Genomic DNA, 27,645 nt, shown 5'->3' with positions numbered 1-27,645 from the left:
CCGAGAAACAAAGCCAGCCCCTGCCTCAAAGTGAATAACGAGCAGTAAGTTACTAGAGTGAGGTAGCCCGAGGTCAGAAGTATACTTCCTAATTCTGGTAATTATTGTATAATGGAATATTTGAGAACGTCACTGACTTCAAATCCACAAGGACACAAAATCACGACGTTTGAATTGGAAGGGCCTAGAAATCTGGCTGTGTTTCAACGAGGGTGTTATTGATATCTGGGGCCATTTCTTGTGTTGGACTTACCCATTTTTATTATCCTTCTGGTTCTCATGGACCCCTCACCACTGCCCCAAGAGGAAAACCACTGAGACTGGCCCAACCATAATTTTACAGGTGATGAAACTGAGAAAGGTGAAATAATTTTCCCTTTCATCCAATAACATGGCAAAGCTGGGGCTAAAAAGCAGGTTCCCTGATTTAGAAGCCAATGACTTTTTTTTTTTTTAAATCTTCACTCCAGGATATTTGTCCATTGATTTTTAGAGAGAGGGAAAGACAGAGAGAAATATTGAGAGAGAAACACATCAATTGGTTGCCTCCTGCACGCGCCCTGACTAGGGCCCGGGCCAAGGAGAAGCCTGCAACCAAGGTACGGGCCCTTGATAAGAATCAAACCCAGGACCCTTTAGTCCTTAGGCCAACACTCTCCACTGAGCCAAACCAGCAAGGGCTGGACTTTCGAAACAAAGCATACTCTCAATAGATTTATAGCTAACCAAAGCCATGATGCAGAAATGGTCTGGGAATTTAATGGCATACTGAATGTCTAAATTTAAAAAAAAAATGTACTTGTGAGGGTGGTCTTGTGGATGAACGTTCTGCTCTGGAAAGCTATGCCTCTTCTATTTATTTCCATGCATAACTGCAGCCAAGGAGAGGATCTTCTCAATAGGACTGCTCGGGAAGTACCACTACCTGGTCTGCTCCTGAACACTGTGAATGTTCCACAGGACACATGAGTCATCCATCACAACGATGAAAGGCCAGACACACTGGCGTTTAATTCCCAGCTCTTCCAGGCGGTTCCTCTCCAGTTCCAGGTTGTGGTATGACAGCTCCTTAATGAGAAACCTGGCAGCACCTGGAAGGCAACACAAGTACAGCTGCACGTCCTTCACTCAGGAAGCCCCACAGACAGCTCACTCTCTCCACAGGCATGCCTGTTCACATGGTGACCACTGTGAGCAGGGTCAACTAGATTTTCAGAGCAAACTTTAGTGTAGGTAAAAATCACAGAGGAAGTCTTTAAAATGCAGACTCCTGGAGCCTAACACCAAAGATTAACTTGAGTAGGTCTGATAAGGGGACAGAAACCAAAGATGTCTGATGATACAGATGATTCATGAACTACACTTTGAGGAATATAGCAAGAATCCAGTTTCCCTGATAGGACAAAGGATGCCACATGGAGGAAACTCATTACTAGTCAGTTTCTGAAAGTCATGATAAGAGGCTCTGTCTCAGAAGCAGTCTCTCACATGTCCTGCACTAGGGAGTACCAGAGCCTGCGGTTAGTGAGTATGCCGCTTACACTAATGTGTTTCCTGCTTTAGAGAACTTTAGGAAATTGGTAGCATCATCTCTGAAGATGATTCTGGAAACTGGCATTTTTTTTCTAGTTTTTTCTTTTTTCTTTTTTGCAAGAGGCTGTGTGGTATAGTGAGTAGTAGAAAAGATTGGAGCCAAGCTGCCTAGGTTTGAATCCTGATCCCACCACTTTCTAACTTTGACAATGAACCAATTAACTCCCCTGTGCCTTGGCTTCTCCACCTGTAAGAAGGCAATGATAGCATCTACTTCGCGAATTGTACGGTGCTTGGGATAGTGCCTAGCATGTACTAAGTACTCAATGAATGATAGCAATTAAGATGATTGTCAAGCCAGTCACAGAAAGACAAATATCACATGATCTTACTTATATGTGGAATCTAATGAACAAAATAAGCTGATGAACAAAATAGGTGCAGAGGCATGGATGTATGTAACAAACTGACACATCTCAGAGGGGTGAGAGGGATAAGAGATTAGCCAAAAAACTTACATACATATATGTATAGCCCATGGACACAGATAATAGTGTGGTGAAGTCCTGGGGTGGGCAGGGGCTAGTGGAGGAGTGCAAAGAGGGGGGAGTAGGGGATATCTGCAATACTGTCAACAATAAAAAATATATATTAAAGATGATTATCACCAGGCATTAGCCAAATTTTATGAGTGGCCCACTCTAAAATGAAAACAAAATGTAGATAATGAAATGAAGGGTAGTAAAGCTAGCAAGTCTAACCAGGAAAACTATTTGAATAGATGAAGAGAAATAGGATTTAGGAAAATATACTGTCTAAGAGCATGAATGTAATAGTTTACATTCTCAGCATAATAAGGATCATATATGAAAAACCCACAGTAACATACTCAGTGGTGAAAGACTGAAAGCTTTTTCTCTAAGATCAGGAATAAGACAAGGATGTCCACATTAAGATGATCCTGGAAATTATAGCCAGAGCAATTTGGCAAAAAAGAAATAAAAGGCATCCAAGTTGTAAAGGAAGAAGTAAAAGTATCTCTCTTTGTAGGCAACATTATCTTGTATGTAGAAAACCCTAAAGATTTCACACACAAAAAAAGCTGTTAGAATAAAGTGAGTCAGTGAATACAAAACCACTCAAAAGTCAGTTGAGTTTATATAACAATAATCTAAAAGGGAAATTAAGAAAACAATTTATAATAGTACCAAAAGAATATGATTATTAAAGAATATGATTAAATGTTTAATCAAGGAGGCAAAAGACTTGTACACAGAAAAGCACAAAACATTGCAGAAGAAATTAAGTAAGACTCAAATGGAAAGGCATCATGTTCATGGATCAGAAGATGTGATATTGTTAAGATGTCAATATTACCCAAGGCAGTCTACAGATTTAATAGAATCTCAATCAAAATCTCAATTTTTTTTCAGAAGTAGGAAGTCCATCTTTAAATTCATATGGAATCTCAAGGGACGCTGAGGAGCCAAAACAATCTTGAAGAAGAACAAAGTTGGAGGTCTCTTAGCTGATTTCAAATTTACTACAAAACTATGATAATCAAAGCAATGTAGTAGTGGCATAAAGATAGATATATAGACAAATGGAATAAAAATACTGAGCCCAGCACTATACTCTTGCATATATGCTCAAATGATTTTTGACAAAGGCACCAAGACCATTCATTAGGGAAAGAATAGTCTCTTTAACAAATGGTGTTGGGAATGAAGTTGGACCGTTATACTATGTAAAAAAATTAAAATGGATCAAATAACTAATGCAAGAACCAAAACTATAAAACTTTTTTTGGTGTTAATCTTCATCTGAGGATATTTTTCCATTGATTTTTAGAGAGAGTGAAAGGGAGGAGGGGAGACAGAAGCATTGATATGAGAGACACACATCGATTGGTTGCCTCCCACACCCACTTGGACCAGGGCCGGGGATTGAGCCTGCAACCGAGGTACAGCCCTTGACTGGAATCGAACCCGGGATCCTTCAGTCCATGAGTCAATGCTCCATACACTGAGCCAAATCAGCAAAACTATAAAACTCAGAAATGGGGAAAGCTTGAGGATGCTGGATTTGGTAATGATTTTTTGGATCTGACACCAAAGCACAGGCAACAAAATAAAAAATAAAAGGCCAGACTATGTAAACATTTGAAACTTCTGTGCAAAGGACACAACTGTGAAAAGGCAACCTACAGATTGGGAGAAAATACTTACAAGCCATATATCTGATGAGGGGTTAAATATCCAGAATATATAAAGAACAACAAGTCAACAACAACAAAATCAACCTGATTAACAAATAGGCAAAGCACATGAATAGATTCTCCAAAGAAAATATACAAATGACTAAAACGCACATGAAAAGACACATGACATCACTAATTAGGGAAATGCAAATCTAGTCACAATAAGATCCACCTCACAGCCATTAGGATATGAGGATATGGAAAGACAAACGATTCTGCACTGTTGGTAGGAATGTAAAATTGTACAGCCATTATGGAAAACAGTATGCTACTTCCTCAAAAACTTAAAAGTGGAATTTTATGATTCAGCAATTCCACTTCTGGTTATATCCAAAAGAACTGAAAACAGGTCTTGAAGAGATATGTGTACATCCATGTTCATAACACCATTATTCACAATAGCCAAAAGGTGGGGAGCGACCAAGTGTCCACTGATTGGTGAATGGGTGAAGAAAGTGTGTAGACATACAGTGGAATATTGTTCAGCCTTAAAAAGGAATTAATGGTACTGAGATTCAGTTTTGCCAGAGGAAGAGTTTTGGAGATTGGTTGTACAACAATGTGGGTATACTGAACACTGCTGATCTGTACACTTAAAAATGGCTGAGATGGTAAGTTTTATGTAATGTGTTTCTTATCACAAGTAAAATTGAAAAAAGATATTTGCATTAATTTCATTTGCATATATATGGGCTTTTCTCCCCCCAAATTTGCAAAAATGGCAAAGCTAGCACTAAGAAAATTCAGGCAGATCTGGGATGAGGAAACTTTTTTTACCTAAAGGTTAATAAAGCAGGGGAAGGGGTAATTTGAGGATCAGATTCATATAGAAAAATATTTTACTTTGGGGATATGTGGTTTTGGGAAGGATAAACGATCAGAAATATGTAAAAATCTTAATTGCTATAAAGTGATAAACATGGAAAATAAAATTGCATCCAAATAATAAACCAGTTTTTAAAAATACTTTAATCCTGTATTAAGGCTAAGGTTTAAGAACGTGAAAAGGAGTGGAAAGGAGAACAAGAAATGAAGAGACCGAATAAGGAGAGGAGAGAGACGGACAGACAGAGGGAGAGGCAGAAGTGAAGTGGGAAAATAAGCGCAAGGGAGACCCTGGAAAGGAGGACCATGTAGATTTAGGGAAACTTCTCGGGTCTCATTTGCTGTTCACTCCAGGTCTGAGCTGGATGTTCTTACTTCCCTCAAAAGTGTCAATTATCGGCTCTTGATCCTCAGCCCTTCTGAGACTCTGCACTAAGTCAGACACCCACAGAAGCGGGTCAGAAAAATGATTGAGAACTACGATGCGAGAAGTGACCAGACAGTACTGCTCTAAACTACTGATCCACATGGAAGCATTCTAGATTTCTCCAGTGCCTCCCTCAACAACCCTGTCACACTCAGCAACCAAGTGCCCTCCCCTTGGAAGAAATCAGCCCACTGCTCTTAAACCCTGTGGGGAAAGGCAGGAAGACGTCTTCCAGGCACTGTAAAGATGACTGCCACAGTTCCTGGTTGTATAGAACCCCCTAGACCTTGCCACACACCTTAAAAATGATTAGGGACCCCTTTGGGCACATCTTCAGATGCCTCCAGACTACCCTTCTCACTGTCACATTCCTGCTGCTGGTGTGCCCCGCCCAGGAACCTCGACTACTTCAAGCCCTCCCCAGGGTGCTCAATACACCAGTGACTTCTTTAGTTACTAGTACTCAGAAGTGAAAAGTTCTGCAAAACTGCAGATACAGGAAAAATAAACATTTAAAGAGGAGTAGAAGTCCTTTGGTCAGGAGGGCAGGACACTTTCCAGAGGCAGGGGAACCTTTGAAAGTTTCACGCCCAGGGAATGGAGCTTATTGTTCAGCCCTGCTCCCTATCCCAGGGGGCCCTTACCCACGCCTGCGTTATTGAACGTGCCGGGAAGCACAAGCATGATGTGGTTGGGCCAGTACTTGCGGTACAGCGGCATCTCATATTCTTTGACCACTAGAAGATGCAGGTGGCTGATGCCCTCCATGGCGTGAAAAAGGTTTAGGAGTCCATGCTCATGGCGACCACTGGAAGGAGTGAAAATAGGGCTCTTGACCGCATTCAAATTCTGTTGAAAGAAAAAAACAAAAACAAAAACCAGAGGCCAAAAAGGGAAATTAAAACCCTTAGATTTAAGAAGCTTCGAGAACCTGATATAGTACCTGATAGTCCTCGTGTCCAGATACTATCACCCACCTTGTCTGAAACCAGGGGCAGTCGCATGCTCTCCAGGTGTTTGCCCTGATTGCTGAAGACAAAATGACTCTCTTTGGACTTGGGAATGATGAAATAGAGCTGCACCTCTTCTCCCAGCATGGAGGAAGAGAACGTGAATGCGTGAAGGGTGGAGTCAGACATCTACATTTGCAAAGAAGGAAAGGAATGTAAGCTCACAGTGGACAGACTTCAAGGCCACGTGTTAAGGTTGTTACTGAGAACGTACACCTGCCACAGGAACTGGCCGTGGACAGGGTTGGAAAGGCAAATACTTCATCTTCAGTAGCTGCCACTGGTATGAGTGTCAAGCATCTTGCCCCTACACAGCCTGTCTGTGGGTGGCTTGGCACTGTCTTTGCAACCCCAAAGAGGCACTGGGTACTACTCTCACTTGCTACTTTTCCCATCATTTGTACTTAAAGATGCTCTGGCAGAAAACAGATACTATGGGGTACCGGGTACCGGCTCACCTTTGTTCCTCCCTTTCAGTTCTTTCTAAATAAAAGAGTAAACACTGACTCCTCTGTATGCCTAGTGGTCAAAACCATCCCATGCTAGAAATAAAGATATGCCGAAACCGGTTTGGCTCAGTGGATAGAGCGTCGGCCTGCGGACTGAAAGGTCCCAGGTTCGATTCCGGTCAAGGGCATGTACCTTAGTTGTGGGCACATCCCCAGTGGGGGGTGTGCAGGAGGCAGCTGATCGATGTTTCTCTCTCATCGATGTTTCTAACTGTCTCCCTCCCTTTCTCTCTGTAAAAAATCAATAAAAATATATTAAAAAAAAGAAAAGAAATAAGGATATGATTAGGTTGGTGCAAATCAACAAACTTGTTTACTGCTTCAAGGGGCCGCCATATAGATTTGTTAGATAATAGCACCATTTTCATCAACAACCCAAAGGGGGTTTCACTAAATATGTCATAATATCCAGTTTCTTCAGCATCAGTTTTTTTTTTTAGTGTCTCAGCTATTTTCTGACACATGTGACCATTTTGATGAAGTGACTTAAGACACAAAAATTTAGTTTATTTCCCTCTCTTACCACCCCCAGCCACATTCCTAAAAAGCCCCAAGTCATTTTAATCAATTGCTTCATGCACTGTGCTCACAAAGACTGGCTCCATTTCATAAATGAGCATCCTTAAAGGAGGGCTGAAAAGGGGAACCTTAGTTTTCACCCCTTAAACACGAAGTCACGCTAGGTGGCAGGCCACGGGGAAGGGCCGCACCTGGGAGGTGGAGGGGAAGTCCATGTACTGGTGGCACTGCTCGCAGTGGTGGAAGGTGTTGTAGGCCGCGTACTTGGTCAGCATCATAGACACAGTTTCTCGTTTCCTGGGCTCTTCAGCTCTGGATTCCTTTATTGCTTCTGTGTACAAAGGGGCAGAAAACCTTCCCATGAAATGCATGAAGCCCCTATGCCTGGGAGAAAGTCCCCGGCTCCCTGAAAGGGTTTTTCCAAGGATTCTAGAATTTACACTCTGAAAAGCAGGTATGAAAAGTAAAAGGTGATGTGTGTGTGTGTGTGTGTGTGTGTGTGTAAGGGCAGAGAAATGCAGAAAGGAGACTTACATAAGCTGCTGTCAAAGATTAAACTGCCTCGGGCCTCCTGCCCGACTTAGGTTCCCCTGGACCTTCAGAGGAGATAAGCCTGGCTCTGCTTGCACTGACCTTGTTTGACCCCTGCTAGCTTCTCCGTGTAGACCAGGCTCATCAGACTGAACTTGGGATCATGCACGCTGATGTCGAAGGGCATTTTACTGAAGCTCTCGATGTCGGGCCAGGGCTCTCCCTCGGGCTGGCTCACTCCGCTGCTTTCGCTGTGATCTAGGACAAGAAGAAAGAAAGTGTGCAGAGCAGGCAGATGGCCCAGCCTCCCTCCCAAGTGTCAGGGACAGAAAGTCTCATGAAATATGAACTCCAATGGGTGGACAAAGGCATTTCTGGAAAATGAGCTCCCATTCCAAGGTGGAGGGAACCAGAACTGTCCCTTCATACCCGTGCTGGGAGGGACGCCTGCCCTGACTAGCCCCCAACATTAGCCTCTGCACATTTGGTCCATATCTATGAAATCAACTAGTCTCCCACGTGAGATCATGAAAGTGCTTTAAAAGCTTGTTTAATTTTGGATTATCTAAGTTCTTAGAGTGTTAGTTGTGGGGTTTTTAGAGGCCGACAGCCTGTGTATGAGACTTCAGGGATGTGCTGAGCAAGGTTCCCAATGTCTGCTTCATGTCAGAATTGTGGGGAAGCTGTAAAAATCCCGGTGTTTGGGCTACACCCCCTCCCATCTCCTTTATCACCAGGCACCTGTGGGGGCTTAAAGCTCTACTCAGGTCCCATATGCAGTCAAGGTTGAGTAGCCCAGGGTTTGAGTTCAGCTGCTGCCCCTTACTATTCACACCTGCAGGCGCTGACCTTAGCACTCACAGTTCCCTGATTGTTGTAAGAGTTCCAGATGGTGTGTTTCAAGTGTCAGACACTGGTAGGCACATGGTGGGTATGAAACAGATGATATTTATTGTTATTAATAAAATTTGTAAGATCAGCCCTAACTGGCTTGGCTCAGTGGATAGAGCGTCGGCCTGAAGACTGAAGGGTCCGGTCAAGGGCATGTACCTTGGCTGCAAGCACATCCCCAGTGGGGGATGTGCAGGAGGCAGCTGATCGATGTTTCTAACTCTCTATCCCTCTCCCTTCCTCTCTGTAAAAAATTAATAAAATATATTTTAAAAATTTTTGTAAGATCAAAGCTTGACAACTTTCAAAAGGAGAAAGGAAGAAACTTAAAAAACTTCAAGTCTGGAGGGGTGGGGGAGCAACGGGGGGATAAGGACGCATATGTAATACCTTAATCAATAAAGAAAAAATTAATTAAAAAAAGTCTAGAGATGAGAAGTACAGCTCTTATCTTTTTAACATGATGCTGCTTATTTTTCTATCCTTGGGCTGAAGTTTGCATTTTATTGAAAAGCTAAAGCTCATTCTGGTTTTTAAAAAAGGGGTCACTGTGCCTCTCTGAGCACTGTCACATCCATCACACTGAAATGAGGGAGAAGTAATAAAGCCAAACCAACAGCACTTCTTGCTACAAAGGCCAGGCTCGAGGTCATGGGCTGTGCAGACTGTCTCACAGTTCATTGCATAGATTTGGGATCTGAGGAGAAAATTAAGGGTATCGCTGTCTGTGGTGCCAAGGGCCTTGTGGGAAAGCTGGCAGATGGAGGGGTCTGCCAACTTTGGTCCCAGCCCCCTCCAGGCAGCTGAGGGGAAGGTGTTCTGAGGCCAACCGGGAGCTCTGGGTCCCTTCTAAGGTGGGCCTGGTGCAGCTCAGCTGGGGACACAAGGAGATGTGGCTATGACCATGGGACTGTGTGTGTCTGGAATCATGCATATGAGCTGGTAATGATATAGGGCCAAAGTGATTTTAAAATGATTAAATATGGCTGATTTTACCTAGTCTTGCTCTGGACTAAACTAGTCCCTTGGGCTTGTCACAGAACAGGTCAACTATTTAGAAAAAGCAAATGAGGTGAGATCTCCAAGGCTAATCTGATAGAAGATGCCAGGGCCTTTCCCTCCTTCTCACTTGAGAACTTCTACCTCATTACCTCTACTTACTACCTCCAGTGTCTGTCCCCTCTTATCTCCCACCCCCAACCCCATTTCCCTCCAGCACGGTCAGTCATTCTGAGATGTGAAGCCAGATTCAAGTCCACCCTATCCTTAGCCACAAGCTAATGCTGGCTGAGCCCTGCTCACACCAGTTTTGGGATGGGCCACAGAGCGGGACTGTCCCACAGGTGCCAGCTGGAGGAGCGCTGGAAGGGGGCACAGCTGGGATGACCTTACTGAAAACCAGCCCCCACAGCCCTGATAGGCATGAGCCCCTGTGTGTCGCTGCAAACGTGAAGGGGTTTGTTCATGGCTCAGGCTTCTGCTGCACACGGAAGTTTTCATTTCATGAGAGTAATTAACCCATATACCTTCCCTCAGAGCCTGCGGTTAACACAGAAGATACACTGACTCACCAGCAAAGCCCTAGGATCCAGAGTATAAAACATGCCCAGACCATTAAGCCCAGCACCACAACTGAATTTTAAACCTAAATGATTTCACCACCTAAGCAATTAATCAACCAGAGCTTCATAAAATGCCTTTTTACCCAGCATCTGGCTGCATCCTGAGACGGGGAGGCTCAAGGAAGGGGAAGACTCCGCTGCTGAGCGCAAGAAGCTAGAGCACAGCCACCGTTTACTCATACCCACTTGCCGGCCCGTTGCCTTGGCTCTCACAGGATCCCTGCACATGGGGCCCAGGAGAAATCCCAGGAGGTAAAGAAAGCTCCTAACGTCCCATCTCTCGCCCCTGCCCGCCCAGGTTCAGAACTCACCTGTGTTGATCTCTCCCTCGTCATACACATCCACCTCCAGGAGCCTGATGAGCATGCGGAAGAGGATCCTAAGGAACTGCAAATAGGAGCCTGTCTTCCCCACCTGGTGGAAATGGTTTTAAATGGGGGGAGGGAAGGAAAAGAGGTTTCACACCTGGGTTCTTCGTGCCTCCTGCTCCGAGAGCCCTGGATGAGGTCCTCATTGTTCTGGGTCACACCCCTCTCCATCTGCCCCCGAGAGTGTCCCTGGCTTCTTTCCTTCTTGGGGACCCCAGCTTAGGACAGGGTCTGGTCCCGATCCTACCTGGGGGGGCCCAGTCAGCAGCAGCCGTCGGGGGTGGCAGGCCCGGGCGCCGGAGCTGGGGTCGGGCTGGTTGCTGTAGTCGGCGTGGTGCTGCCGAGCCGAGGTCCACTGCCTGTAGTAGAGCGACTGCTCCTCGCTGCCCATGTCCTTGTGCAGGAGCGGCCGCAGGGAGCTCACCCAGGCCACATCGGCGTGGGGCAGCAGGGAAGCGGAGGACGGCAGCTTGCCTCCCCTCTGGGAGCCCAGGAGGCTGTAGGCCGCTTTGGACAGGATCACTATTGGGGGCAGGGTGGCATGCAAGCCCCTACAACCGTGGACAGGCCCAGCGGGCCACGGGAGAGCCCGGGGACCCGAGGAGGAGGAGGGTGATGATGAAGGCTTGGAGGTGGTGCTGCTCGCCATCTGGGGGCCCAGGGAATCACACTCCTGCTTCAGGGTCTCCCCAGCTCCCGCTGTGCCTGCAGAGACCCCTTCCTCCAGCCCCGTGCTGTTGGCTGGGCTCTGGAAGCTGGGGGTCAGGGGCTGCTTCTGGGACTTGTCCGCGGTACTGGAAGAGCTCACCCCATTCTCCATGATGGAACCTGAAAGCAGATGGACAGAGGCCACCCTGTGACTGATGCCAGGTCTCCTGGCACCTTCAGGAAGAAGGGAAAGGCCAGGAAACCAGGCTCTGGGCACCAGCTCCAGAAACTATGCTAGAAATCTTCCCCTTGCCCTCCCTCCGCACGCTTCTTCCGCTCCCCTGCCCTGGCTCAGGGTGGGATTGGCCAATGGGAGACTCTGATTGGAAACTGGTTGTTTATTCCCTGGCTCGCCCCAGCAGGGTCTCCAGGGTGGGCAGCCTTTCTCCATGAGGGCTGCGGCCCTGTCACGCTGGCTCCTCTGGCTTCTTCAGGCCCAGCAGGGGTGAGGGCCCCCTGAGGTTCCCTGTATCCCATCTTTGTAAATAGTCCATTATTGAACGTTCCTCAATTACCTCATTTGGATGTGCTCTCTGATTCACTCCAGAACACTGACCACTGCAGGCGCCACATTCCAGTTCTGCTCAAGTGGCACCGCCACCTCCTGGGGTCTGAGGACCTCACCCTCCTGGCTGTGGACAACCTCCCCAGCTGTGGCCATTTCCATGGACGCCCAAACCAGTGTGGGAAAGCCTCCATGGGAAGGAGGATGGAAGCATAGTCTATTCCTAATGAGGTGCTGCTCTCACCCAGAGGCCCCTGCACATTCGGCCAATTCACTACAAATTGTGTTTTCCCTCTAACAGGGCAGCCACTCTTTGGATTGAGGACACACCTAAAGCTCATTGCATTTAGGACTGAGGCCCTCTCTGGGCTCAGATCCGTGCTTCCCAGGCATGTAGGTCAAATCCCAACCTTGGGAGATTCTAGATCAGTGGTTCTCAACCTGTGGGTCATGACCCCTTTGGTGGGCGAACGACCCTTTCACGGGGGTCACCTAAGACCATCCTGCATATCAGATATTTACATTATGATTCATAACAGTAGCAACATTACAGTTATGAAGTAGCAACGAAAATAATTTTATGGTTAGGTCACAACATGAGGAACTGTATTTAAAGGGCCAGAAGGTTGAGAACCACTGAGCTAGATGAACACCAGGAACTGGAGGTTATTGCAACCAAGTCACTCCACTTGCTCATCTGGCTTTTTTGTCTTTCCATGTTGTTTGAGAGCATGCCTTTCTGTCATGGCCCTGACCTTCAGAGTCCACATGTCTGCGCACTTTGAGCAGTGAGCCTTCCCGAGGACTCTTGGAGTTGGCCCAGGGTTGAGGGATGTGTGCTCAGTGGTGTAAGCACAGCCTGCTTGTCAGGTTGTCCTCAAAGGGAGGGAAATTCTAAATAGCAGAAGGCAAACCATTACCTTTGTGTGAGTTAATCAGAGCAAGGCCAAGACTATGTGAGCCTTGTGGGATGGTTCTGGCAGTTGGGGCAAGGAGGGGATCTGATTAAAGAGCCACAGGAAGGAAGGCAAAGTCTCCTCCACTGATGCTGGCATCCCAAAGCTTCTAGATGGGACAGCCATCCTCCCTTCTGTTACCCTTTCCTCTCCCTTATTCTGAACTACTCTCAGAGAGAAACCTGGGGAGCCTTTAGTGGAGGGGCAGGAGGTACATCCCTGGCCCCTGGGGAGCAGCTGAGCCCACCCAGTAAGACAGTCTTCCAGCTCTTCAGGCTGATGGTCACCATTGAAAGAGAAAACCCCACCCCACCAATAGCAGCCTTTTCAGTTCCCACAGGGAGCCATCTAACAGCTACAGGATGAACAGAAAGACCAGTGCTGCTTTCGGACACGCAGTGGTGTGTGTGTTTGCGTGCCTGTCATAGTGACGGATGGAGGAAGGGAAGTGGGGACAGAGGAACAGGACTGGTTACCTCTGGCAGGGGCTTTTCATTTCTCCTCTCTCCTCTCTGTTTTGTTACATGCTCCAAGTTTTCTATGTTAAGTTTAATTACTTTCAGAGTCAGAAACAAATGGAAATACTGTCGTATTTGCCATAATACAATTTATCAGAAGAAAACGCACGTGGAGCACTGCCATATAGGCCATATGCTAATGCTGCAAGAGAGGGGCTGGCAGGCTGCATGGTGGACCATCAGTCAGCCAGTGGCCTCAGAGTAGCTTTCAGGATACAAACACTTGCCATTAAGTACTTAGAAAAGTCATCCCTTCATCCATGCATCCATCCGTTCATTCATTCAAACACTTTGTGCCAGGTACTAAGCCAACTAACACAAACTTACAGCTTCAGGGTCTGGAAGGAAGAGAGGGCCTCTGTGCAAATACCTGATCCATAGTATCCATGAGATCATTAGGGTAGGAGAGACCAGGGGAAATGTGCAGACTAAGGTTGATAAAATTTACTCACTCTATTTAGCCTATTACCAAGTTTGTCATTAAATGTTTACCCATAGAAGTATTTCGTGGCTGTTCAAGAGTCATGCTTTCTAAGTTTCTCTCCCAGGAAACAGGTCGGGATGGGATGCCCGAGCCACAGAAGACTCTGAAAACCTTGAGGGGTGTCAGTAGATGCCTCTGCCTTCCACACATCCCTCCCTTCTCACTCCCCTTCCTGATCCTTCGAAAGAGAAAAGAGAGTACTGACCCGAGGTTCCAGTGATGGCACTGCTGTTGCTCTGGGGCCTCTCCAGATCGATCAGCAGCTCATCCGAGTCATTCTCGCTCGCGGTGGCTCTCTCCTGCTCCTTCCCGCTCAGGTCCAGGGCAACAGTGGACCCCCGGATGACCTCTTTTGAGACATAGCAGCATGCCAGACCCACCTCCTGCTCCAGGGCTGTGCGAGTTAAATAGCTTGAGTCAATTAAGCGGAGGTCACAGTACTTCAAAGACCTGCACAAAAGTAATGATGTTTTTGGTGAGACCATCTGCTTTGTGTGCAGCGTTGGTGTATGTCTGGATAGCTGGATGTCTCCCAGAAGCTCAAGTCATGGGTTTCAGTGCCAGGTAAACCTTGCTCTAAACCTCAGCTCTGCCAGCTCCTAGATGTTATGACGTCACCCTAGTCACTTCATTTTATCCAACTGTAAAACGGATTAACAGCGCCTGGCTAATATGATTTTTGTAATGAATGAATGGCAGGACACATATAAGGCATTTAAGGCGATACATTACACAGTAAGCATTCAGTTACACCAATCTGAAGGCCTTAGATCCTTGAAGGGGCTGGGGACAGCAGATTAAGAGACTTCATCCACAAAGAAATCCTGATTTCGGGTAGGTGCCTTTCCTCTCTGCCTCTCTGGCTGCCCTGTTTTAATGAATAAACATTTCTCACTATGTCTATCTTCCATTCCCAACATTGCTAGGTGATCTCTGGAAAGTCAAAAGAAGGAATCAAAGAAAGCTTTATTTCTTATATCCCTGAAAACAATTCTATTTTCACTTGCCAAATGAGTGAGATGGTTAAACATCAGCTGGGCAACTCATAAAAAATGTACCTGGGAAAGGTTTCTCCAAGAGGATCTTTGCCAGTTAATATCACAATACAAGGCAGACCTTCTAAGTCTTGGTATGTCCGAGGGATCCATTCTTCAAGTTCATTTCCTCTCCAGGTCTGTAGAAAGGGGCCCACACGATAAAATTAAAACCCCTTACTTAAATTTCCACCTTTTTAAAAATTTCTAGGTCCAGATTTCTTAATACACATCTGTGCTTCCAAATGACTTCCAGTAAGTATGGGCACACATTTTAATTGCTACCAAAAAGCACACACAACACGCTAGAAGAATGTGACCTTTAGTTTTATCTCAATAGGATGAAACAGGAGATCTTGATATGCGTCATGCATTAGCCACACAGGCCAAAGAAATGATGTGAAATATCCCACAAACCTTACAGAAAAAACCTGGTTAAAATACCTGACTCAAGGCTCTTAAACATACATTCTTCATAGAATAAACAGACTCTGGGGCTGATTGAAAAAGAGAGTTTCAGCCCAGCTGGCATGGCTCAGTGGTTGAGCGTCAACCTATGAACAAGGAGATCACGGTTTGATTCCCGGTCAGGGGCACATGCCCGGGTTGTGGGCTTGATCCCCAGTGTAGGGCATGCAGGAGGCAGCCAATCAATGATTCTCTCTCATCACTGATGTTTCTATCTCTCTCTCCCTCTCCCTTACTCTCTGAAACCAATAAAAAAAATGTATTTTTAAAAATATATTGATTTTTTACAGAGAGGAAGGGAGAGGGATAGAGAGTTAGAAACATCAATGATAGAGAAACATTGATCAGCTGCCTCCTGTACACCTCCTACTGGGGATGTGCCCACAACCAAGGTACATGCCCTTGACCGGAATCGAACCTGGGACCTTTTAGTCCGCAGGCCGACACTCTATCCACTGAGCCAAACTGGTTAGGGCCCAATAAAAATATATTAAAAAAAGAGAAAAGGACAGTTTCAGTAGTGAGTGACTAAGAAATTAATCTCAACAAAACCCCATTGAAACAGAAATTTTCACCAAGAAAATCATGAAGTGAGCCACCTCTGATAGTCATTTTCCCTTTCTCCCTTTATTGACTTTGAAAATAACTGACAAGTAATACTTGGCTTTCGGCTCCAAAAAGTCTTTCTCAAGAAGGCTAAAAATAGAACCAAACCAGGGCCAACAAAAAGCCTGTCCCTTCCTTGGAAGAGTAATGCAATTAGCTCATGACCTTACATAGAGTCTATTAAGCATCAGCTTCTCATATACATCAACACATTTGTACATGTACACACATATGTTTATCTATAATAAATGGAATGTGAATCTTGAAAACATGAATATATCAATGAATGAAAAAAATCTCACTAACTTGAAAGATGTTCAAAAGTGAAAACATCTGGGAGAAACTAAGATGGCGGCATAGGTAAACACCGGGAAATTGTCGCCTCCCACAACAATTGAAAATTACCGCAAAGGACTGAGCAAACATCATCCAGAACAACAGGAAGGCTGGCTGAGTGTAAATTCCACAACTAGAAGGAAAGAAAAGCACGCTGAGAGCCAGAGGCGCTGCGGAGGTGAAGTGCAGAGGTACGGCGGCTCGAGCGCGCGAGGAAAGGGGGTGGCACCTGAGGACGCGGCTGTCTTTTTGAATCACAAACTCCCGACTGCTCTGAACTCCGGTTCCGGGAAGTCTCTGGGGACCCAGGTCTCATACGGGGAGAAGCTGGTCTGTCCGGCAGCGGGCGAACTTGAAGGCGGCTTTCCCTCAGAGGTGCTTGCAGCAATTAGCGGGTCACTGAGACCGGCGACTCCGGGCGGAGAATCAGCCATAGCTCCCTGATCCGCCCTTTGATTCCCTGAGACCCCGCCCCACCCAGGCTGCGGCAGAGGCTTTTGCATGTGAATGTACCTAACTGCAGCCCAGCCAGGCAGACCCGGAACTTCCAAGAGAAGGCCCAAGGCCCCGCAGCGGCTTGCATTGCTTCACAGCTGAGCCTCTTCGTGGCTCCTGCTGTGTGGCCTCAGGCAGAGGCTGAATTAGCACCTCCTTAGATCCAGGAGCCACTGTACCCAGTGGTCAGAGGGTACCAGACTGCAACTTCTCAGATCCATAAGGGACACACTCAGGGAGCAGACTCAGTGAGCACCAAAGCCCCACTGAAGCAAGTCTTGCCCCAGAAGGGTGTCTTCAGCACAGAAGTTCTCCCACTTTAGACACAGCTGATTCTCACAGCCAATTGGCCTGGAGGTCAATTCCTCCCAGTGATTCTACAACAACCAAGGCACCAAGAGTGCACCAAGAGTGTCCACCCCAGGTAACTGGGGAGGCTGAGCTACTGGGCCCTACAGGACACCTGGCGCGCAGGGCCACTCTACCAACACAGGGAAGCTGCCAAAATGCGGAGACAAAGAAACAGGTCACAAATGGCAGAAATGGAGGAAAGCAAACGATTGGATATAGAGTTCAAGGCCACGTTTATAAGGTTTTTCAAGAATTTTATGGAAACCGCCGATAAATTTAATGACTCCCTCAATAAGTATAGTGAGACCATGGAGGACATGAAAAAGGACCAACTAGAAATTAAGCATACACTGACTGAAATAAAGAATAATTTACAGAGATCCAGCAGCAGACAAGAGGATCCCAAGAATCAAGTCAAAGATTTGAAATACAAAGAAACAAAAAATACCCAACCGAAAAAGAAAAAAGAAAAGAGATTCCAAAAATATGAAGATAGTGTAAGGAACCTCTGGGACAACTTCAAGCGTACCTACATCAGAATTATAGGGGTACCAGAAGGAGAGAGAGGGCAAGATATTGAAAACCTTTTTGAAGAAATAATGACAGAAAACTTCCCCTACCTGGTGAAAGAAATGGACTTACAAGTCCAGGAAGCGCAGAGAACCCCAAACAAAAGGAATCCAAAGAGGACCACACCAAGACACATCATAATTAAAATGCCAAGAGCAAAAGATAAAGAGAGAATCTTAAAAGCAGCAAGAGAAAGACAGTCAGTTACCTACAAGGGAGTACCCATACGACTGTCAGCTGATTTCTCAACAGAAACCATGCAGGCCAGAAGAGAGTGGCAAGAAATATTCAAAGTGATGAATAGCAAGAACCTGCAACCAAGATTACTTTATCCAGCAAAGCTATCATTCAGAATAGAAGGTCAGATAAAGAGCTTCACGGATAAGAAAAAGCTAAAGGAGTTCATCACCACCAAACCAGCATTATATGAAATGCTGAAAGGTATTCTTTAAGAAGAGGAAGAAGAAAAAGGAACTCTTACCATTTGCCACAGCATGGATGGAACTGGAGAGCGGATAAATACCACATGATCTCACTCATTTGTGGAATATAATGAACAACATAAGCTGATGAACAAGGACTGATCCAGAGACGGAGAGGCATTGATTGGACTGTCGGGACTTGGAGGGAAGGTAGGGGAGGGTGGGGGTAAGGGGGAAAGATCAACCAAAGGACTTATATGCAAGCATATAGGCCTAATCAATGGACATGGACAACGGGGGGGAGAGGGCATGAGCGAGGGGGGGTGGGGGGTGGGGGGGTAGAGGGTAACGTGGGGACAAGGACACATATGTAATATCTTAATCAATAAAAAATATATTAAAAAAAAAGTGAAAACATCTTACATTTTTAATATTTCCTACAACTTTTGTGATATTATACTATGTTAGTACAGTTTTGGTAATATTATATTTAAAATCTTTTTTTCTTGAAATATTGTTTATTGTATGTAAATGGCTAATTATTTTGTATTTACAATCTGGTAATAGATTTATCTTGTATATTGGAAAAAAAAGATCTTATAGATTCTTCTAATTTAGAGCCGAAAAAATAGAGCATCTTTTATGTACATAAGGTGGTTTCTACCTTTTATAAAGTATGTAGCATCTGACTATGCTTTATATCAGCTTTCTAGCCTGAGTTATTATAAGAAATAAACTGACACTTCTGATAATGGTTGGGAACAAGGACTAAGAAGTGAGGTGTTAAGTAATGCATCAAATGTTATTTAAAAATAGATGGGTACTTTCTTTGCTAAACACAACATGGGATAAAAAGAAACCTAAAAAGCAAGAAATAATCTGATAAAAAATTTGTTGATGTCTAGAAATACCAGTCTTTAGAAATAAATGTACTAACAATTATTTAAATGAAATGTATATGCTTTGTGAAACTGGAAGAACTGTAACCTCATTGCCAAATCTTTTATCATATATTTGCATACTAAGGGAAATCGGTGGATCTACATAACTTCACAAGTTTGAGAAACTTTTCATGTCCTAGAAAAATCAATCTATCAGAATTTTTTTCAAATATTAGAAGAAAGGTCTCTACAAAAATTCATTTTTCCATACATTTTCATGTGAAAGGGAACCATGAATTTACCTGATTTATAGCAAATAATTCTTCAGATAGGAAACATTTTATGTACAGCCATCCCACTGGACTCATGATTTCCCTGACACTGGGGTTCTCCCTGAATATATTTTATCTCCCAGAAACCATCCATAGACCATGGTTCCACCAAGAATAATGAGGTCAGGTTACAATGATGGGATAACAGGTGTTATATTGTACTACAAAAGATGTAGTTTCAAAAGATTACACAAATCTTGCTTTTACTCTTGACTAGTCAGGGCTAGCCAAACCACTATAAAATGCCTTTCTATCACCTTGCTACTCCTGATGAATGGTGGCTGCAGGTCTTAGATACTAGTAGACTGACCCCGCCCAGGCTGATGTCACTGCAGAGGCATTTAAGACAACACAGAAGACTGGGTGAGCACTGAGCTCAAGGAAAATATGGGGTTCAAGGCCAAGGAAACCTAATGAATGCTTCACAGGCAGAATGCTTCTGCAGGAACTGATTGAGATCTAAACCCCGTACCCTTCCAAAGTGCTTGAAATCACTTCTAAGTTAACCACAATCCATGAAGGATAATTGGAAGAAAGCACAAAAACAAGACCATCTAATAAAAGAAGAGGCACTGGATTTTACTCAAGGCCAGAGATAAGAAGCACAGCCATGGCATCGCCACAACAGTAAAGGAGATTGGTAATGTAGAAATCAAAGGGCGAAGCAGAGACCACCTGGCAAACGACAGTCTTGCTTAGGATGTGACCATTTCAACAGGATTTCCTATTTTCACTTCCACACAAATAGTTTTAATAGGACGAATTAACATGATCCAGTGGTTTTGAAAATATGAAAATCTCTTTTGTGTGGTTGATGCCTGGCAGCTACTCATACAAATTGAGAGAGAACGGCTTTGAGACACCCGCTTTTGTGTATGGCGGCTCTCAGAACAGCACCTGCACAGAGCAATCACCCGCTAAAAGCCCTGCCGATGATTCTGATATACTGTTAGCCAGGGTCAGAGCCTCAGTTCTTGATTGTGGCTTTCAAACTGTGGCCCTGAGGGGCAAATTATTAGGACCTGCTGATTTATACTGACTTAGTAATTGGCACTTTGGAAGGGTCTGAACAAATGACCTAAAACTCTAATAATAGCTACACTTGGTCAGTGTCAAATGGAAACCCAGCAAAGACCTTGCAGCCTCACATCCTTTAAAATCATCTCCTGGCAACAGGTGTGGGGACCTCACAGAGCAGTGCTGATGATTTGCCTTTCCACAATTTTCATCATCAGCACTATTCACATTGTCTCAAGACCTATGTCTCAATGAGTTTCAGGACTCTTCTTTGCTAGTCACCCTAGGAATTCTGCTGGAATGTGGTCCACAACTATAATTTAAATTGGTGAACATATTTGTATATAACAGAAATGTTGCAATTTCCACTAAATATAGGAGTTTCTATTTTTAGATTTGTTCCTGTCATTTATTAAGCTAATACAAGATACTGTGTTTGCATTTTGGTTTATTCAATTGGGTTGGCTGATAGAATATAATAAAAAAGTTTATATTTGCAGAATGCTTCGTGAATACTAAATAATGATCCCAAGATTAGAGTCCTTAGAGATCCCACAGTCCAACTCTCATTTGCAGACAGGAAACTGCAGTCCAGGGTGACCATGCAAATCCCCCAAGACGACGTGATTCTTTTCATAAGAGATGTGCCAAAGCAGATTTGTGTAAACTAGGTTTAGTTCCATAGTTAGTGCAGGGTGCAGACACCATGTCAGTGTAAGTCAGACATACAACACCTAGCTCTGTGCCATACCAATACGTATGCAGGTATTTTATTAAATGCTTTTACATGGCTAGGACACTCCAGATTATGAAAAACGTGAGCAGGGCACAAGGTAGGGAGTTAGTTGATTTAGGAATTCTCCCACACTCCCCATGCCTAACAGCAGGTGCTTAGGAAAAGCAGGCATCCCCTGGCCGTGCAGAGGGAGTGGGCTTGCTCATGCACCAAGTCCCTGTGCAGGATGCTCGGAGAGTCTCCCTCCAACCCAAGCCTTGGGGCTGAGCGTCAAAACAAGTTCGAAGAAACAACAAACTGTTGAAGAATCCACATGCAAGAGGGCAGGGAACAGTTCTACATGAGTATTGAAGATAAAACAATACTTTACCCACTCTAGACATGAGCTGACAGGCTAGGTAGACAGAAAAGAATTAGTGAATCCATGATACTTATTTAAAGGTGTACCCCACAGAGGCCGGAGAGAACAACTTACCTTTTTATTTCTGAGAAAACAGATGGCCGTGGGCTAGATGCATCTCAAACAAGGTCAATAAACATGGGGTCAAATTGGGTCATCTCATTTTTGCACCTGCAGTTGGAGAGCATGGAAGACCAACTGCATGCACATGCTAAAAAGTGGGGGAGCTTAACAGAAACTTAATAAACTGGCTCCAGTTAGGAAAGTGAACATATCCTTTTAGTTTAGCCTTAACAGTGTCAGGAAGATCAGATTGACACGTGTGCAAAACCCTGTGAAACTCAGGCTACCTATGTGGGATTTCTAGAAAACAGAAACAAACGGAATTTCGAAGGAGAAATGTCTGCCCAGTGCTAACCTTTAATCGTGCCACAAAGTGAGTTGCAACGCTGACTTCAGAGGCAGGGTTCCCAAGGATGATCTCAAAGCGGTACTGCAGGCCCAGCTTGTCGCGCACTTCCTGCAGCCGCTCCTTGGCCAGCATCGCCAGCTGCATGGAGGGCACCCTGATAATGAGCATGTGTCCCCTCCCACTCTTTGTTTTTCCTGGGGAGCTGATGAGGTCATCCATAATGCTGAGTGTTTCTGGTGTGCTGTGGTCGCGGAGGGAGGCCATGGTGGTGAGAGCCATCAGAGCTTCTGAGTACTGCTGGATGAGAAGGTAGCAGCGGACGACCATGCTGTGCAGCCTGGGGTACCTTCAACAGAACACAGGGAGCTAGTACTTGGCCCAGGACTTACTGGGACAGTAAGGTCCATGTGGTTGGAACCCAGACCAACCGTGGTGGGAAGGGGTTAGTGATCAGTGGCAGCACTGAGAATGTTGTCAGCTTATTTCTGAACCTTATGATTATATTAAAGGAAACTGAGATATGAAATATCATGTCTGTAGCATATCAGACATAAAAAGAGTAATTATTATCACTAATTTGAGGCTAGCCCCACAGATAGCAGTATGAATCTTCCCATAAAATGTGCCTTGGTGCTGGAGAACACTTGGAGCTGACTGGAGAAACAGCACCCCCTAGTGGTGCAGCCTCCTGTCACTTAAGCCGGCTCAGTCAAGGGAACCTGGGCAGGAGCAGGGAACCTGGGAAGGAGCAGTTTCCTGGCTTCACTCAATTGCCCTTTAATTACCTCATCACCACCTCACCCCACCTCCTGCCTAGACTGCCTGGTAAAAAGATCACTTTACTAAAATTGGCAGTTTTTACAAGTTCAGAGCAGGCAGAAAATAAATCTCTCATTTATGTGCTAGACCTCAGAAAGCCAGGTCTGCTGGTAAAATGAGTATAAATGGGCAAAGAGGACCCACTTGCAGGCATGAAGAGATGCTGGTCAAGAAAGTAGGTGCAGGCAAAATGAGGGTGAGCCTGTGAACTTTCTTTCTGGTTGCCCGCTGGTGGCACATGTAGCTGGCTAGCAGCTGGGAGGCCAATGAAGGATTTCACCTTTGTCCCACTTTATAATTCTATTTAAAGTAAAACAAGTGGTTCAATGGCCTTCCACAGACAAGTCCAGGGTCAAATACCAACTAGGATGATCAAATGAATTGTGTGTTTTGAAGTACTTTAGAGTTGGAAAGGATCATAGATGCCCTGGGCTGTGACCATTCCACCTTCTCACAGAAGGAGGAGTTAAGGGGCCAAGAGAAATTCAGCTACTTGCCCAAGATCATCCAACTGGTTAGAGACACAGCTGGGACTAGATTCCACTCAGGTCTCTGAAAATATCTTCTTATATTGCAAGGACTTAGTAGTTTGGGGAAAAGAGAGGAAATCGTTCAGTTCAATCAATCCTGGGCCAATCCCTTCAGGTAGTCAATACATTATAGCAATTTTTAGCCTGGGGCAACTGGGTGGAAGAAGTAAGCACAGATGATCCATGTTTGAAGCTTCATGTTTTCTGCTGGGCCATGTAGGAAAGCCAAAGTTAGAACAAATGGTAACTTTGACATGCAAGCATTTCACATTCTGAAAGAAGCATGAACATAGAAGTGAATAGTTTTTCTAATCTGTTAATGTTTACATTAAACTGCAATTGTAGTTTTGTATTACCAATATTGTAATACTAGAGGCCCGGTGCATGAAATTCATGCATGGGGGGAGGGAGGAGGGGGTGTGTGTCCCTCAGCCCAGCCTGCACCCTCTCCAATCTGGGACCCCTCTCACAATCCAGGACTGCTGGCTCCCAACTGCTCGCCTGCCTGCCTGCCTGATTGCCTGGTCACCCCTAACTGCCCTCCCCTGCCAGCCTGGTCACCCCCAACTGCCCTCCCCTGCAGGCCTGGTCACCCCTAACTGCCCTCCCCTGCTGGCTTGGTCACCCCCAACTGCCCTCCCCTACAGGCCTGGTTCCCCCCAATTGCCCTCCCCTACAGGCCTGGTTCCCCCCAACTGCCCTCCCCAGCCAGCCTGGTCACCCCTAACTGCCCTCCTCCGCCAGCCTGGTCACTCCTAACTGCTCTCCCCTGCTGGCCTGGTTGCCCACAACTGCCCTCCCTACTGGCCATCTTGTGGCAGCCATCTTTGACCACATGGGGGTGGCCATCTTGTGTGTTGGAATGATGGTCAATTTGCATATTACCCTTTTATTATATAGGATACATTGATGGGATCATCTACTAAAATATCAGTTATGAAACTCTGAATGATGTTACCAAAAGGAAAGATATATTTCAAGCTGGCAGATGCAATGGGTGGGTGAGAAACACTTGCAGGGGAAGCTCATGGGCTGATTTTGGAGGTCTAAGATCACATTTGCTGTGAAAGGATTAATGTCACAGTGTCAGTTAAGTCTTCTCAAATCCAACAGCTGCAAACATATAAAATCCTACTCCAGGCCTGCTCCTTTTCCTGACATGGCATTTTAGCTTGCTGGATAGGATGCATCCACCTGTCCTCATTTTCATTTCTTTCTTTTTTTCTTAGCACCATTATGAGGCAGGTTGTTACATAGGTGGCTTGTGACCAAACTGAAGCAAATGTTAGGAACTAGAGCTACTGAAATTTACAGTGTGCTCGTCAGACAGAGCCACTTACCCCTGTCATTGGATGATCAGAGAGAGTATTGTGGAGGGCAAGGAGGGACCTGTATTAGGTTAGGCAAATTCTAATGCCTCTACCTACTCTTTGAGCCCATGATTCAAGATCATAGAGGCAAAAAAATAGGAAAGCCCTTTACTCTTACAGAGTTTGATCTGGAATTGAGGAATAAAAAGAAGACAGAAGAGTCAGAAGAGTCATGTCCTTAATTCCCAAGGTCAGGGGCTGGAGAACGTGCAGAAGGAACTGAACTCACTTAAATGATCTGATTGCTCCTTAATTTTCTCCAGTCTACACTCCAAATGTCTCGTAGTAAAGTTTAGTTTTTACCAGGTCATCTAAGGGTACTTCCTATGGTGGACAGAGGAGAAAAAGGGGGAAATGTGGGGGGTATGGTGGGAGAGGCCAGACCTCAGAGGAATGGTCTTTAGTAAGTAGATCCCTTTCTGCCCGAGCAGTGAAGCATGCTTGGGAGACGATTCAGGGCATGGAAAGTGGTTCTAAGTCCCACTTCGAGTCGCTAGTTTCCTTTGTGGGTCTCAGATGATCATAGAAAACCCACATGAGTAGAAGGTCATCTAAGGAAAGGCTATTTTTATTCTGCTGCCACTTGTCAACCACCCAGCCTGGGCTCCACCAAACTCTCGGTGACATTGACACAGGACTTCTGGCTATTTTAGACATGCAAGTTCAGCTGAAGAAAAGGTTGAAGACTTTCATTTACCTCTCCAGGAGAGTGTTCACCATTTTTTCAAAAGTCTCATCGCACCTCAGAAGTGGGCTTGTGATCCCCCACTGCAGAGACTTACTGTACTCATTCAGGCCAAAGTACAGCTTTTCCTCGCAGCTCATGTCCTCCTGGTTCAAAATACAGAGCAAAACCCAGTGAGGACAGGGCACAATGGGTCTTGTGTTTTAGCGGGGGAAACTGTGTAATAGGTTATTTCCTGGAAGGTTACAAAATGTGAATAAACAAGTGGGACTACAGCAAACTAAAAAGCTTTGCACAGCAAAGGAAACCAGCAACAAAATGAAAAGGCAACCTATGAAATGAAAGAAAATGTTTGCAAATCATACATCCGGTGTGTGGGTTCTTTATATTCAAGAAATATAAAGAACCCACACAACTCAATACTGAAAAAAATACCAATCCAATTAAAACATGAATAGAATAGACATTTCTTCTAAAGAAAATCTACAGATGACTCTCAAGTATAATTATCATGTGATACATTAGTTTCTCAGACCTTATTCATCTGATATGGCTAAAAGTTTGTGTCCTTTTACCAACCTCTCCCTGTTCCCCCCTCCCAGCCCCTGGCAAGCACTATTCGACTCTGTTTTTACGGTTTTGACCTTTTTAAAATTTATTTTAGATTCCACATATAGGTGATACAAGACACTATTTGTCTTTCTCTAACTTATTTCACTTAGTGCAATGCCCTCAAAGTCCATCCATGTTGTTGCAAATGGCAGTATGTCTCTCTTTTTCATGGCTGAATAATATTCCTATATATACAGATATGTGTATATGTAAATACATACATATACACGGGGTGGGGGTTGTGGTGATGGATGTCAACTAGACTTACTATGGCAATCATTTCACAAAACAGTATATACAAATACCGAATCATTATGTTGTGCACCTGAAACTAATATAATGTTATATGTCAATTATAGCTCTGAAAAATGCCGATGTTTTCTCCTCTGTGGCCCTGCCCAAGCTGTCTGCTGCTGGGAGCGCCTGGTCTATCCTTTCTCAGTTTCAGGGCCTATCCCCAGTGCTGTCTCCTCCATGTCTCCTTTCCTGGGGTTCCCCAATGGATGGGATTTCTACCTCCTTTCAACTCCTAAATAATTTGGTTTTTTGAAATTATCTTATTCTACTTTGTTTTAGTTTTATGACAAATAAAAATTATACAAAAAATGGAGATATAATGGACATATAACATTATATTAGTTTCAGGTTAACAGCCATCACCACACATAATTACAGTTTTTTTCTTGTGCTAAGAACTTTTAAGATCTATTTTCTTTTTTAAAATATATTTTATTGATTTTTTTACAGAGAGGAAGGAAGAGGGATAAAGAGTTAGAAACATCGATGAGAGAGAAACATCGATCAGCTGCCTCCTGCACACTCCCCACTGGGTATGTGCCCACAACCAAGGCACATGCCCTCGACCGGAATCGAACCTGGGACCCTTGAGTCCACAGGCCGACGCTCTGTCCACTAAGCCAAACCAGTAAGGGCTAAGATCTATTTTCTTAGCAACTTTCAAATATGCCATACAGTATTGTTAACTATAGTCACCATGCTGTACATTACATCTTGGGACTTGTTTATAACTGGAGGTGTGTACTTTTTGACTCCCTTCACTCATTCTGCCTACCCCACAACCCCTGCCTCTGGCAACTGCCAATCTGTTTATCTATGTGTTATTCTCCTTTGGACAACAGTGACTTTGATATATATTTTGCCTTCTCCTATAAATCATGAACTCTGTGTATTCTTGGAAAGATCTACCAAGCCCATATTGTGCTCAATAATATTTTTGAGTTGAATTTCTTTGCTTTTCTCTGACATTCCTTCTTTAGGACATTGGCTTTAGGAGAACTAAAGAAGGTTAATTGTTAGGAGCTTCTTCCCTAAATGTATAAAGTTGTAGCTATAAATTAGATTCAATGTTTCTACCTTTTCTCCATGTTGATCTCAATTTCATAGGAATGATTTTTTTTAAACTTTAGAGTATAATAACTCCCATTTCTCAATTATTTTGAATATAATCCTGGGTATATTATATCTTTAATCCATAAATATTTAACTAGGTATCTCTAAGATAAGACCCCTTTAAAATACAACCACAATACCATTATTAATCCTAAAAATTAACCAAAACCCATAGGAGTGGCTTTTAAGAAAAATTAATTTGAGCCTGTTTCTCTTATTACTTCATTCAGGAGAAGATACTAATAAAAGGCTGAGACTTTCTATCACTGGTGTGATCTCTCCGGAAGAGGCTGAACCAACAAGGTAAATTAGAAAAGTTCTCTCCCCTGCCCAACAATATATTGAAATGTAACACTTAATAGGAGAACTATCTGTTGGATTAAAAAACTATTTTTCCTTTCATCAGTTCTACTGGCAATCCATTCGGTGTCAGGGCAACTTCTTAGGTAGCCAATAGGCGTGCCCTACATTTTAGAGATAAAGGAACTGTGGT

The 27,645-nt window shown here is 44.5% G+C and overlaps 1 protein-coding gene across 1 annotated transcript in view; it reads right to left on the bottom strand.

Annotated features, from left to right (window-relative positions):
- The window catches only part of GREB1L (GREB1 like retinoic acid receptor coactivator), a 235,760-nt gene that overhangs the window by 9,775 nt on the left and 198,340 nt on the right, over window positions 1-27,645 (bottom strand). The window contains exons 20-30 of the mRNA XM_036322498.1: window positions 25,143-25,276; window positions 21,733-22,072; window positions 14,725-14,840; window positions 13,872-14,116; window positions 10,743-11,323; window positions 10,439-10,541; window positions 7,717-7,872; window positions 7,275-7,414; window positions 6,023-6,184; window positions 5,690-5,894; window positions 926-1,091 (exon numbers count right to left, since the gene is read on the bottom strand). Of these exons, the coding sequence (XP_036178391.1) occupies window positions 926-1,091; window positions 5,690-5,894; window positions 6,023-6,184; window positions 7,275-7,414; window positions 7,717-7,872; window positions 10,439-10,541; window positions 10,743-11,323; window positions 13,872-14,116; window positions 14,725-14,840; window positions 21,733-22,072; window positions 25,143-25,276 (2,348 nt within the window). The remainder of the gene's footprint in view (window positions 1-925; window positions 1,092-5,689; window positions 5,895-6,022; window positions 6,185-7,274; window positions 7,415-7,716; window positions 7,873-10,438; window positions 10,542-10,742; window positions 11,324-13,871; window positions 14,117-14,724; window positions 14,841-21,732; window positions 22,073-25,142; window positions 25,277-27,645) is intronic.

This window comes from Myotis myotis, unplaced genomic scaffold, assembly GCF_014108235.1.
Source record: "Myotis myotis isolate mMyoMyo1 unplaced genomic scaffold, mMyoMyo1.p scaffold_m19_p_9, whole genome shotgun sequence".
NCBI classification, from domain to species: Eukaryota; Metazoa; Chordata; class Mammalia; order Chiroptera; family Vespertilionidae; genus Myotis; species Myotis myotis.
Note: the sequence above shows the minus strand (reverse complement) of the source record. Positions and strands in the feature narration are given on the sequence as shown.